This window comes from Lissotriton helveticus, chromosome 8 (genome assembly GCF_964261635.1).
Source record: "Lissotriton helveticus chromosome 8, aLisHel1.1, whole genome shotgun sequence".
NCBI lineage: Eukaryota > Metazoa > Chordata > Amphibia > Caudata > Salamandridae > Lissotriton > Lissotriton helveticus.
In genome coordinates, this window is record NC_136069.1 from 1,330,353,992 (window position 1) to 1,330,367,996 (window position 14,005).

Below are 14,005 nucleotides of genomic sequence, written 5' to 3' on the forward strand. Positions count from 1 at the left end.
GGGTAGATGCAACAATGTGTCCCATCTAGGTAACGCCAGATCTACACGAGCATCCCGCAGCTCTTCGGCAACCCGAGATTAACTCTCACAACACCGATCACTGTTGGATCGGCTGATGTATATCGCCTATCACATGCTAACGTGACCCGCAGCGCTTGACGACCTGGATCCTCCATGATCGCATGGATTCCGCACTCCGACTTGTGCATATTGACCCGCAATCCCTGATTACATTAGATTCACACGACCTCGTGGATCCTGGATTTCTCCTTGCCTTATATGCCCACCCAGTCCTGATATAGATCCCGATTAATGTGGATCGAAACGCCGTCGACCATTCAGCTCGATCTTAGGCGCTTCATACAAAGTGGTTCACAAATAATACAACAAACGAAAAGTTGAAACAAACTCTTGCCCCAGTATTGGAACTTTCATAGATTCCCATGCTTTGTATCATTCCCCGTCGTCGGAATGGGAGCCTCGGTAGTATCACAACCATAGGAACAAAAGAGAAAAAATAGGCCTAGGCCTCATCTCATTTGTATCCTATCAACCTCTTTGGTCCTTACAGGAGTTTGGTCTCTTTTACACAATCAGAATAGCCTCACCCTCTAGAACCTTCCTGAGAGAGCTCAGAGCCTCAGATTTTTCTACCGCACGTTGTGCTAGGGAGTCTCCACTGAGCTCTGCTCAGTTTTCTCAATCTTATTGGTTATTTCTTCAATTTTTCTACTGAAATCAAGACATGTCTGACAAGGAGAAGGCCTTATTCAGGTCCTGTGCCTCTTATGGGAAAAAATGACTTTTTGTGGAAGATAAGCATGACAACTGTATTTATTGCTTATACCTGGACCACAAGGCCACAGACTGCAAAATTTGTAGAACCTTCTCTACAAAGACACTTCGTGACAGAGAGGGTCGGCTTTTGACCTGGCTTCAAAAGATGAAGACTCGGAAGGAGGTGCTCTCATCAGATGAAGAGGATTCAACATCTCTAGCGTCCTCTCACAGATCCAGGAAGAGGGGTATGTCTCCCCCGGGTTCTTCTTCAGCTGAGCCCCCTCTTAAGGCCCCTAATAAGATCTCTGACAGGTCTGAGAGGGCTGGTCCCTTTCAATCTCCTCACGTAAGTGAAAAGGAGAGGCAGGGACAGGCTGCTGGATTGGTTACAGCCTCAAAGGACAAAAAGGAGGTTACTATCACTTCTCCTCCGTCCAAAAAGGAAAAAACCGGTGACAAATACTCTTCTGTCACTCCAGGAACTGGCACGGAAAAACACGGGCATCCGTCGACGACGAAAACATCAGGTACGTCAACGACGATTGCTTCTGTAAAAATTCCCGCTGTTTAATTGGCTCCGTTGACGGGCTCGTCGGCGGTAGCAATCTCCACGTCGACGACTTCGTCTTCATTCAAGGTTCCCGGTTTGTCGACGATAGCTTCTTCCACGTCGACGACGATGAGCTCTGGAAAGGTGCTGTTGACGGCCTCGACGACAACGTCGACGCTGATGGTGATGACAACGAGTTCGTCTACGAAACCGTCGACGACCAAGATTTCGTCGACGAAGGCCGCTGTACCGTCGACGATTCCATCGACAATACCGTCGACGACTGCTGCACCATCGACGACGGCTCCGCCGACGAGACCGTCGACGGGTCAAAAAATACATTCCACTGCAAAAGATTAAAATTACATCGTAAATGACGTCCCCGCGACGAGTTTCGTCGCATCCACCGACAATGCTTCTAGATGATGAGTCGGAGGAGGATGAGAGTGGCCATTATGGGGATGCCTACAGTCCCTCAGACTTGAATGTAAAATTGCAGGAGACTGACATGGAGGAATATTACGAGCATACAGGTGGCCAACAGTTGCATCACTATGATCCACAAGAGCGACGTCCACCTAGTTTAGGGCAGGACATGGTGGCCATGCCCGCCTCTCTAATCTCTGATCTACAGATGATGCTGCAGGACTATAGAAACAGGTTTCCTTCGGAACCTTCCATGCAGTCTGCGCAACCTCCACCTCAGGTGTTGCCACAAGCACAGCCAGTTATCGGTCTGCCTTCTTCACCAGTGGTGCCCCTCACGCCACCACCGGTAATACCTATGGTCCGTTCCCGGACACCGGATCCCGAACCAGCCAATACTGTCCAGCAGGATACCTCTTCGGATGATGAGGCTGTACAGGTGGATCCCTTGACTGATCCATTGCAAGACCCAGACTTGGATCAGGGTGACAGTGGGCTACAAGATCCAGATGCCACTGGTCAGGATACTTCTATCTCCCCTCCAGTTGATATAGGGGGGGTTCCATAACCTGATGGAGAGAGCGTCAAAGAGGTTTGGACTGCCAATTACAAGAGAGGAGTCTGAATGTTTCCTCTATGACTTCAAAGAACAATACAGAAGATCGGTCAAGTCCATTCCCATAATTGAACATGTGTGGGAGGAAGGTATGAAAATCATGCAAAATCCAGCCACTGTTATTCCGGTTCTCCCCAGACTGGAAAAGAAGTATAAGGCCCCAGAGGGCAGTCCAGCTTGTCTTCTTGGACAGCCGAAGCCTGATTCGGTGATCTCACAGGCCGCCCAAAGCAAGTCCAAAAACCCGTCGACACCTTTGACTACGCCTCTGGACAAGGACAGTAGGCGCCTGGATAACGTGGGGAAGAGGTTTTCTTCCATGGCCAGCTTACTTGTTAGAGCAGCAAACGCTCTCGCCATTTTAGGCAGATACTATCGCCAGATGTGGTGTGACATGGAACCGTTTGTGGAACAACTACCAGACTCCACAAGAGATGAGGCCAAGAGAGTGCTGATGGAGGGAGAGAAATCCTCCTCTGAAGTTATCGACTGTGCTATGGATATAGCTTCCACGGCTTTTCGGGCCTTAGCAGGGTCAGCGGTGCTACGTCGCCAGGGCTGGTTGAGAGCCCCCTTGTTGCGTCAGGAGGTCCAAAATAAGATCCTGGATCTCCCATTTGATGGAGAGATGCTTTTCGGTAAGCATGTTGATGATGCCCTGCAAAATATAAAAAAGGATACAGACACGGCGAAGTCTTTGGGATCACTCAACTACCGTAAGGTCCCATTTAAAGGCGCTCGTGGCAGAGGTTTCTCTTCGTATAGAGGCAGCGGAAGGTCCGTGCACATTCCACAAGGTCTGTGGCATCGTCAGTGGCTCTTTTCTCTGGAGTCGCCATTAAAGACATTTGCAGGGCAGCAACGTGGAGCAGTACTCATACCTTCACGAGACACTACTGCCTGGAATCTGCAGGACGAGACGATGCGGCTGTTGGTCAAGCAGTTCTGCGGAATCTGTTTCCTTGAGAGGTGAGCTTTCCCTCCGATCCCTCCATCCTGGTGAGCACATTTTGTTTCTTGTTTGGCTATGCTATAAGTATTACTATATGATTATGTGATGCCATGTATCTACAAAAATGTGTCTTGGTAATTTACTGCTAGCTACTCTGATACAAAGCATGGGAATCTATGAAAGTTCCAATACTGGGGCAAGAAAACAAGTTACTTACCTGTAACTTTGGTTCCCCAGTATTAGTAACTTTCATAGATTCCCATGCGCCCGCCCTCCTCCCCTGGGAAAGCTCGGTCTTTTTACTGAGATAGTGGCGGTTTACACAACAGCTACGAAAATCTGAGGCTCTGAGCTCTCCCAGGAAGGTTCTAGAGGGTGAGGCTATTCTGATTGGTCCTTACAGGAGTTTGGTCTCTTTTACACAAAGAGGTTGATAGGATACAAATGAGATGAGGCCTAGGCCTATTTTTTCTCTTTTGTTCCTATGGTTGTGATACTACCGAGGCTCCCATTCCGACGACGGGGAATGATACAAAGCATGGGAATCTATGAAAGTTACAAATACTGGGGAACCAAAGTTACAGGTAAGTAACTTGTTTTCTTCAAGCTACCTGGAACCACATTGTGTCGTTCATTCACTGTATATATTTATGCACCAGTCACTTTGCGCCTTCCACGCTGATCACATTGTTACCTGCGTCGCCACCGTGTTTTTCACTCGCACACTTTGAGCACCAAGTATAATTTGGATTGTTGTCATTTGTTTTATTTGTATATCGCAGTGCTGTAACAACTGCTAATTGCCCTTTCTCTTCCTTTTCTTAATTTTACTACATAAATGATGCCATGAGCACATACAATAATTAAATAGTCTCCTTGCTTCCTTTCTGATAATGTTTTATTCATATCCTCTCTAATTGTCTTTGAATAATACCAGTTGGGATATCATATGTCTATACCAACTAGGTATAGGCAGATCTACAGCCTTCTGTTTCTGCTGTAAAAACCTCAGATTCTTCACCTTCGAAAATGTAGAAGTGTTCAGGGCTGCACTGTGCTGCTCTGCAGTAACTCCATACCTCCTTGAAGTTATCTTAACAGTCCGCTCTCGTGTATCCTAAAACTATCAAGAATGGGAGGTGAAGGTGTACGTCATTAGTCTCCAAAGGTTTCTGTTTGTTCTCAGGACTTTTCCCACATAGCATAGTACAGTCTAAACACAGGCCAATTCCTAGGTGATTATGACACCATGTTCAAGAACAGGTGTCCCCAATCTGAGTGTTAATGGATTGACAACTGGAATGTCATGCAGAGCAATGTTACTGAGAGGCTGTGCCAATTTTTGTTAACGGTAGATGTTTGTGTGTAAAACAAACACATGCAAAATAGGATTTCTGGCAATAAATTGTCTCTTTTCTGTAGCTGTTAATTCGAAATGGGTTTGTTGTATTTAGAGAGCACAGGTATTATGTTTCTCACAGCACAATGGACAGCAGCACTGATACTGGACTGAAAGAATGACGATTACACAAAGTCAACAAAAAAGTTTTAGAATCCGTGTCAGAGGAGGATGATTTTGGGTTCTAAAAGTGCATGATATTGTTACAAGTGAACAACACTCGTTAAGAATCGATTCACAAGGAGGATAGTGTTAGTTTAAGACTTAAACTTAGTGTTATTGTTTTCCTCAAGACATTCAGTTATTCAGGCACTACTTCAGTAAACTTCAATGTTCGAATGCATACACTATTGCCGTTCTTAGGTCTCGCCTGCTGTAGGTTACCAAAGAAACCCACTGCCGTGAACAAAACCTTGCTGTAAAATGTACACATAGCTAGTGTACCTATATAGAACGGAGATTTTACGAATCCGCTTTCATATGATCCACTGCAATAAATCACTTTAATGCACTGTACTATGTTGATACTTCAGACCGATCATTCCTAAAGCATATGGTTTAAAGTCTTAGATGTTCTAGTAAATATAACTTTGGGAATTTATAAATCATTTTGCTGCTGTTTTTGTGTTCTTGAAATCTGCACACACGTAGAGCTGGGCCACAGAATGCTGTTTTAATCTGCATAATGTTGCAAGTTACAATCCTGTTCACTTGCATGGTATAAATTACACCTGACTAGTATGACCTTTTCTTTAACCATTGATTAGTGTATTTATTGCACATTGAATGACAGAATGCTTTTAATTCGTTATGTTAAACATGTAATTTTTTTCTGCCTTCCAGGGCCTTCACAAAGGTCAGAGTTCACATTTGGCAGGTCCCAATGGTGAACGACCTCTCTCTTCCACTGGGCCTTCCCAGCATCTCCATCGAGCTGGCACTGGTATTTCAAATCAGGTTGGAAATTCTACCATGCCTAGCAATTCATTAACACAGGGGGCTGCTCTCAATCACCTTTCCTCTCACACTGCTACCTCAGGTGGACTCCAAGGCGTTTCCTTAACCAAAGAGAGCAAGCCTTCAGTTAACTCGTCTTCAGTGCCTGAAACAAAAAGGCATTCTGAATTGACGCCTAACAGCACTGCCAGTGTGGAGGGACTTCCTAATCATGTCAATCAGGTGACTATAGATGCTGTTTCTAGCCCTAACCATGGAGATCCGAAGTCACCAGGTTTACTTAGTTCAGACAATCCTCAGCTCTCTGCCTTGTTGATGGGAAAATCCAGTAACAACGTGGGTGCTGTATCTTGTGACAAACTCAATAACATTCATCCAGCTGTTCATACAAAGACTGAGAATTCTCTTGCTTCATCACCTTGTTCAGCCATGTCCACGGCGACACCTTCTCCAAAATCTATTGAACAGACTACCACTAACAGTGTTACAAGCCTTAATAGCCCTCATAGTGGACTAATTACAATGAATGGAGAAGTTTTGGAGGACTCTCAGAGCCCCATGAAAACTGAACCTCCTCAATTTTACCATAAACACAATCTTCAGACTACACCATCACTGTCTGTTTCCATATATCCCAACTCCATAGAGGTTTTAAAAGCCTGCAGGTAAGTGAATTTTGTAACTGGTTGTTATGCACTTATTCTTGATTTGTTCTAAAATATAAACAAAAGCAGGTATTTTCTAGCCATTACGGCTGTCTGCTAATTACACAGTAAACGTTGGTTGTTTTGCTGTCCTTTTAACTTGAGAGATTTTTTAGTAGAATCTAAGATGTTAACTTTTTTTCTAACACAATTGAGAGCAAGATTTATTTTTCCGACAGACTTGACACGTTCCTGGAATTCTGTCACAACGTGAAATTATTGAACGTATGGCCACTGCTGTTCAGAGATTACAAAAACATGCTGTACAGATCATTAAGTTTCAGTTTAGCACAGCAGTCTCTTTAAAGGTGAAGTGTTATTTAGTATGAAAGCTAAGTAGAAGCAGTAGTGGAGTAGCTTGTGTGGCAGTTGTTATGACTTGGAGCTGCAAAAGAGGCCTACATTTTATGAACCCTAAGTTTTTAAAGGTTGGTGTTGCGAATAACCAGAGGTTAACAGATGAGCAGTAGAAACTGTATGATAATTGTGCAGTTTGAAAAGCTCTATGCGCATTTCTTTTTATTAATTTATTTGTTATATATTTGATGAGCTAAAAGAAAGCCTGTGGTGATTTTACAGTTGATATAATTTGAAAAAAAGGAAAATGCTTGATTCATCAGGATGCAGCTGAATTTTGGATATATATAATTAACAATTTGGCAAGTGTTGAGTAAGAAGTAGTGGTGTTTCAACTAAGGTATTACAGGTGAGTTCATGAGCATTTAAATAAAATAACAGCCTATTGCAAACTGAGTAGGAAGGTTTTTCGGCCTGATGTAACTAAGCACAAGTGATAACACTGAGGGAGCACAACTGATAGCACTGAGGTACCCAATTGTGTTCTAATTTAACAAGTGTTCCAGAAGCATTGACTGACACATCTGAGTAATTAAACAACGATTGTAACTTATCACACTTAAAAATTCAAATATTTACAAGAATTCCCTTTATTATATCAGAAATACTTTTGTTCCTTACTGTTAAATACAGTTAAGAATGATTTACAATACATTATCAACTTATATATTCAAATTATAGCATTTAAGATTTCCATTTTCTGCTGTACCTAGAAGCAGGAATTGTGCGAAAACCCAGTGCATCACCTGACAAATATCTATCTTAAATCTCCAATACTGGAATTGCGTACGGCTAGCCATTCTAAGAAACCCAGTGAATAGTGCCAAAGAGCTTTCAACTGAATTGTTGTAGCAAAGGCTTGCTAAAGTAGCTGACGCAGGGTGTGTTAAAAGCTACATAAAAAAACATGATTGAAGAAAATAAAGCCCATATCAGTTCTTGTGCCTGGGAATATCCCAGTACGAGTCCTGCGCATGTGTGACTCCTTCATATGAAATAAGCGTAGTGATGCCTTGTTATTCTCTCATGGTCCCCACAATGCTTAGAGGTGGCAGAAAGACATATGCAAACATTTACTTAAAATAGGTATATACCATCACTGTTTTTTGCTCTGTTCTCAATATCTCTCTGGGATTGCAAACTTTTATGCTTGATGACATTTAACTTACTTTTGGCAGGGAATGCCTTCAACATTTTCAGTGAGTGCTAGTAACACTGCCTGGGACTGATAATGAAATGACTGCCAGCAACGGTTACACTGATTTATCTGCTATTACTAATGCCTAGGAGTTTTGCCTCTCTTCGCATTTCACTGCACCTATACTGCATTCATCTTATCTTAATTCTTTTCACGGAGCTACATTGTTTTTACTTCAACTTCCAACAACTTGCCTGCATCTTCCCCTGTCACTCGTTTGTTGTGTAGAACAGTTAATCTAACCAGATGAAAAGTCTAAACCTTGGGTGGATGACTTGTGTAGCCACAAGCGATGATGCCATGTGCACACAACAGTTCGTCAATGTAGCTTAGACGTGGCAATATGTGAAATTAATCCCTCTATAGGGCCTACGAAAATGAATGTTACCAACGACTTCGGAAATGTATCTAGATTAGTTTTAAAAAAAGAAAAGTAGTACTGGCCTCTCATTGGACATAGAGTGCAATATGCTAATTAGTGGTGCTTATCGTTGAAATAAAATGTTAAAACGATTATATATCGGTTAAGCAGAAATACATCAATTTGAAATCTTCAATTGACCGTACATAGATTTCCAATTTCGAAATTAGTTTGAATAGGGGGTCACATTTTTAGCGAAAGATGAATATTTCAGTGGGTGAACTGCCCTTCTCCAGCTGTTCCTAACATATACAGTGTCTGGTTTGACATGCTCATAATGGGAATTAAGAGACAAGTACACACTGCTCCCTCCTCTGTATCTCACCTACCTAATACAAATATAAAATTCTAGAACCTTTTGTGCCCCCAAACTGAGTGTAGCTGAATTGTTATGCATAGCAATATTGTTAAGAGGCTGTAACAATTGTTGTATTGGAAGTTGATGTTAGAGTTTTTTTTTTTAAAGCAATTTGTCTGTTGGCATCACAACTGTCTCGTTCCATAGCTTCTCATTCAATTGGTTTTGTTGTATCTATAGGGCACCTGTATTCTTTTTCTCAAAGCATGATTAACAGCAAAACTATTGACGTGCTGGAGAAGACATGTTACAAGCAATAGTTTGCAGACAGCTGCTCAAGTTGGCTAGCATGGACACAATCTGAGTCTGTCAAAAATCTCTTACCTTGCCTCAATTGTTTTTTTGTCAAACACTGCTCAGTTTGTTTGTTGAGGGACAGTCTGCAAATGTTTGATTTTATTTTTAATTCTCCTTGTCTGCTATATTTTTTACTTCAGGCATTTGCATAAAAATGGCTTATCGAACAGTAACATTTTGTTGGATAAATGCCCGCCTCCACGTCCTCCACCTCCACCATATCCTCCTTTGCCAAAGGACAAACTGAATCCACCTACACCTAGTATTTATGTAAGTATACAATATTTATGGATTTTACTATATTTCTGTCGAACAATTCTCTTTATTAGGATGAAACTAGGCGTGTGCACAGCTAACACCTTCAGCCAGGGGCCAGCAGCATTTGTCATGTGCAAGAGATACACAGCCTTGTGCCTACAACCCAGAGGCTGGTGACGAGCATCCAAATAGGATTTTGTATTTGAAATAAACAAGGAAAAGATCTGACCAACAGGGCGATCAAGGTGATTGCAACAAACCTAAACTAGAAAAGGGCAACTGAACCCACACCCACTCTCCACCCCCTCTGTAATCTCCTCCACACCAAGATTGATTTAGTGCGGGTGGCTGCCCTGTCTGGGGGTAGGGGCCAGTAGGAGCTTGGCTTTTAAGTCACTGTGGCTCTAAACAGGAATACTTTGCTAAGTGGACGATAAGCGTAAGATCCTCAGGACTTTGGGGCAAGTCACTTCTCTGAATTCCTCCGGCAGGATCAAGATAAACGGGCCCACAAATCAGGATAAATATCTACTCTATTAACACTCATCATTGACATGCGCTCCATAGCCAGTGTATTGTCTCAGTCCCCCCAGAGTGCTACCAGGACCTGTCTAGCGGAATTTAGTGCAGTAGCGATCTGCCTGCCCTGTAGCGAGCGCAGGGGGAAGTTCAGAGGATTGGGAAGACGTAAGAGTGAATACGCTGGGAAGTGCGGGAACAGCGATACCAAATGCTCACACCCCCGCCAGCAAAGTGATGAGCGATCTCTTTTCCAATTGTGTATTCAGGCTGGGGTTACATACCAGTAGATGGGGAATTTGTAAGCTGCCTCCGTGCCGGCATGTCATGTTATGTGCTCTGTGATGTGCCCTAAAGTGGATGTCCTGCCATTCTTAATCCAAAAGAGTGCTCCCCACTTCTGCCTCCCACTTTAACAGTTCTTTGGATTTGACCGGTTTGGCATTCACGGTGAGGAAGGCATATAGTTCAGAAATTGTCATCTTCCTTGGTGACTTACCACTTTTCAAAACGGGCCAGTGGTCTGAAAGCCCTGGTTCCTACATCTGTAGAGGACAACCAATGGGACAGCTGTGCTAACAAGAACCTGTCAGAAGGTAAGAGCGAATAATCCTGTTGGAGCTGATCAAAAGGGATGATCCGCGTGTGGGTCAAACTGTGATCCTAGCCTCTTGCAGCCCTTTTTGCACCAGCACTGGAATGTCTCTGATTCGCACTTGGAGGGGGGTGGGGGCGGGGGGGGGGGGAGCGGCTATGAGCGGGTCTGAGCCAGGAGTGGGCCATAGTTTGCCGTGAGTGTCCTCTCTGGCGTGGGGGCTGGGAGGATACCCAGGTAGAGGATCATGTCTGTCACCCACTCAAAGGGAAATTGTGCCAGCAGGGTCGCGAATAGGGCTGGGTTAATTGACATGTTGAAGATCTGTGATTTGCTGAGGTTCACCCTGAACCCAGAGACATCACTAAAGTCATTAAGTTCCTCCACCAGGGCGAAAATGAGGATGCTGGGTTTGGTCAGCGACAGTACAACATAGTCAGCGTACATGCTGTTCGTGTGGGTATCAGCTCCCAGTCGAATCCCCTAGATCTGCGGGTTATCGCATGTTCACTACGCTATGGGCTCCATATAGAGCGTGAAGAGTACCAGAGAAAGGGGGCAGCCCTGCTGTGTTCCTCTTAGTATGGGGAAGGAGGTGGTTGAGAGATAATTAACCCTACTGTTGCCTGAGGAGCGTTGTAGATGCAGCGTATCCAAGCTATGAAACTGTCCCCAAACCCTAAGCACGGCAAATAAGTATAATCAGTGCACCCTGTCGCATGCCTTCTCGGCGTCGACAGAGAGGAGGGCCTCTTTTTGAGAGTGTTGAATGAGATCAGTGAACTGAATGAGGCGCTTAGTGTTATCTCCGCATTGTCTCAATGGGATAAACCCGGCCTGATCCAGGTCAACAAGACCCAGCATGAATGTATGGAGATGAGTAATCAGGTTGCCTGTGAAAAGTTTTGCGTCCATGTTGAACAGAGAGATGCCCACATTCCAGTATGACCCACATTCCTTAGGAACTTTATGGGGCTTCAGGATAACTGAGATGGATGCCTCTGACCTAGTCGGGCAGGCGCCTGGACTCCAGGAATGAGTTGAATAGCCTGGCCAACAAGGGTGCTAAGTTCTGACAGAACTTCTTGTAGAACAATGGGGAAAAGCTGTCAGGGCCTGGTGCTTTGGAAGGCTTGAGGTGGGCGATCACTGCGATCACCTCCTCAATTTGGATGGGATGCTCTAACCTGGAGGTAGTTCCTGGTGGGATCCTTGCTAGCTGTACGCCCCTCCAGTCGGACTCCATGTCGCCAGAGGGAGCGTCAGTCCTTGCGTAGAGCTTGCAATAGAAACCCTGGAACGCCTCTGCAGTCTTGGGGTCGGAATAGATCTCTACCGCAGTAGGGGTGCGAATTGGGCCAATAGAACCTGAGATCGCCCTATTGCGCAGCCTATGCTCTAGCATACATCCCGATCGATCTCCACTTACAAAAAAAACAATGTTTAGGCGTAGTAAGGCGTATTCCACCCAGTCGATATCCAAGCATCCAAGCATCGCAGCATCAGGCGTTGTTTTTCTAACTCCCTCCACACCCGAGGAGCATCTGTGCGTTTGTGTATCGCCTCCAATTCCGTAACCGCTGCCTCCAGCTGCCGACGTTTATCAGAGTGCAATTTATTCTCTGCTGCCGAGGTGGCTATAAACTCCCCCCTGAGATCCAACTTTAGCTCCTCCAATACCGAAGCAAGGCAGGTCTTTCCGTGATCATGTATTTGAAGGTAGTCCGTAAAAGTGGCGTCTATCTCTTCCACTGTCTGCCCAGACAGTAACATGGCGTCCCGCAGTCCCTACTTCGAAGGGCAATGGTAAAGGCCGCTCATGTTCAGAGTCGGCTTGATGGGAGAGTGGTCCGACAAGGAACGGGGCACGATATCTGCATTTACTGCACAGGTGGTCAGGGCCACTGTTGTGAGAAAGTGATGTATAAGGGCGAAGGATTTGTGGGCAGCCAAGTAAAAGGTATAATCCCTGGTGGTGGGGTGCCAAAGCCTCCAAATATCACTGATCGAACAATTGCAAGCCATTGGAGCCCTGCTGCTTATAATGCCCCTGTCTGAGACGTGCCCTGACTCGACAAGTCCAGATCTGAATCCATTACTAAGTTAAAGCGTTGTCGTCCCATGCCCCCCATCCACCTCTCCCCCCATAACACACTCCCCCCCCAATAACTACGGTTGGGTCTGGAGAAGCTAGAACCGACTAGAGGGTGTCCCGATTGTTGTTTGGAGCATATAGTGTAGCTATTGTTAAGTGTACTGTGCCCCACTGAATTCTGAGCCCCAGTTCTCTTCCCTTTATTTTCATCAAAGTGGAGGTGACTTTACAGTGGAATCTCTGGGCCAGGAGAATGGCTACCCTATTTTTTTTTTGCCTGGCCAGATGACTGAAATTACCATGGAAACCATCTAGAGCGCATGTGGTGGGTATCCTTAGCTAGTAGATGCGTTTCCTGCAGCAGCCAGATGTAGCTACCTGATCGCTCCAGGAGAGAAAAGATAGCTCTGCGCTTCACCGGGCTACAGAGGCCTTGTACATTGATGTTTAAGATACGTAAGGACTGTCATTGGGCTATGGGACTTATAGTACTGCTGGGTCTGTGCACCCAAGGGGGACCCAAGAAAAGTGAGGCCTGGTGCTTGTGGGGCTTCATCAGATTGGCATTTGCTAGCCGTAAGCGGGAATACTGTTGCGGAGGAGAGAGAAACAAAAGAAGACAGGAAAGAGCCTCAAAGCAAAACTTAATAAAGATAAGTATACATCTAAAGTTCGTCTGTTTGGCTCTGATGGGGCGAGTCAGCAAGCAGACGTGAAGGGTCACTGTGACAGAGGTTTTTCAAATATTCAGTTCACACGGCCACAGGCAGGGGTCTGCCACCGCCGTATTAGGTACTGACAAGACCCCCATGCGCATGTCTGGCAGGGTCGCAAAGGTCTCAGGGCACACCTGGCGAAGTAGAGTCCTCTGAAAGTGCCTGCAGGGCCGCCTGTCTCTCTTTGCATATGGTGAATGGATCCAGCTTCGTTTGTGCCCGGGCGTTCCCAACTTGCTGTTGTGACTTTTTACTTCTGGGAGAAGGGGCTTTGGCCCCGGGGCCAGCAGAAGGGTCGATCTGAAGCAGGACTCAGGCTTCCTTGAGGGATCGGATTTGATCTACTTGACCTTCAAGGCAGAAGATGATGCAGAATGGGTGGCCCCATGAGTAGGGGATACCAGCTTTACGTAGATGGTCTGCCACAGGGCAAAAGTCTCTGCGTTTCTGAAGAGTAATCGGGAGAGAGCCTGATATAACATCAGCGTATGACCTCAAGGCTGGATCGGTGTACTTCTCTTGCTTTGTTGAGGATATCTTCCTTCGTCTGAAAACCGAGCACACAAATCAAAATGTCTGCCGGGTCAGGCTTTCCCCACTCTAGGGCGGCCGACCCAATGGTCCCGATCCAGCTGCAGTGCCGTCTCATCAGTCTGGCCCAGGATGTGGCGTTAGATGTCCGAAGCGGGACCCTCAGAGGTTGGACCCTTATGTGTTCAGAGGAACTCCCCGAATATGGATAATGTTCCTTCAGGAACTGTTCTCCAGGTCCTCGCTGTGCGCCTGCAGATCCCAAGTGCTGTGCCT

At 45.4% G+C, this 14,005-nt stretch overlaps 1 protein-coding gene across 2 annotated transcripts in view; it reads left to right on the top strand.

Moving 5' to 3' along the window:
- Positions 1-14,005, top strand: part of KDM6A (lysine demethylase 6A) — a 1,083,812-nt gene that overhangs the window by 699,130 nt on the left and 370,677 nt on the right. For both annotated transcript variants that reach the window (XM_078658310.1, XM_078658311.1), the window contains 2 exons: positions 5,567-6,345; positions 9,156-9,285. In XM_078658310.1, coding sequence (XP_078514436.1) covers positions 5,567-6,345; positions 9,156-9,285 — 909 coding nt within the window. The remainder of the gene's footprint in view (positions 1-5,566; positions 6,346-9,155; positions 9,286-14,005) is intronic.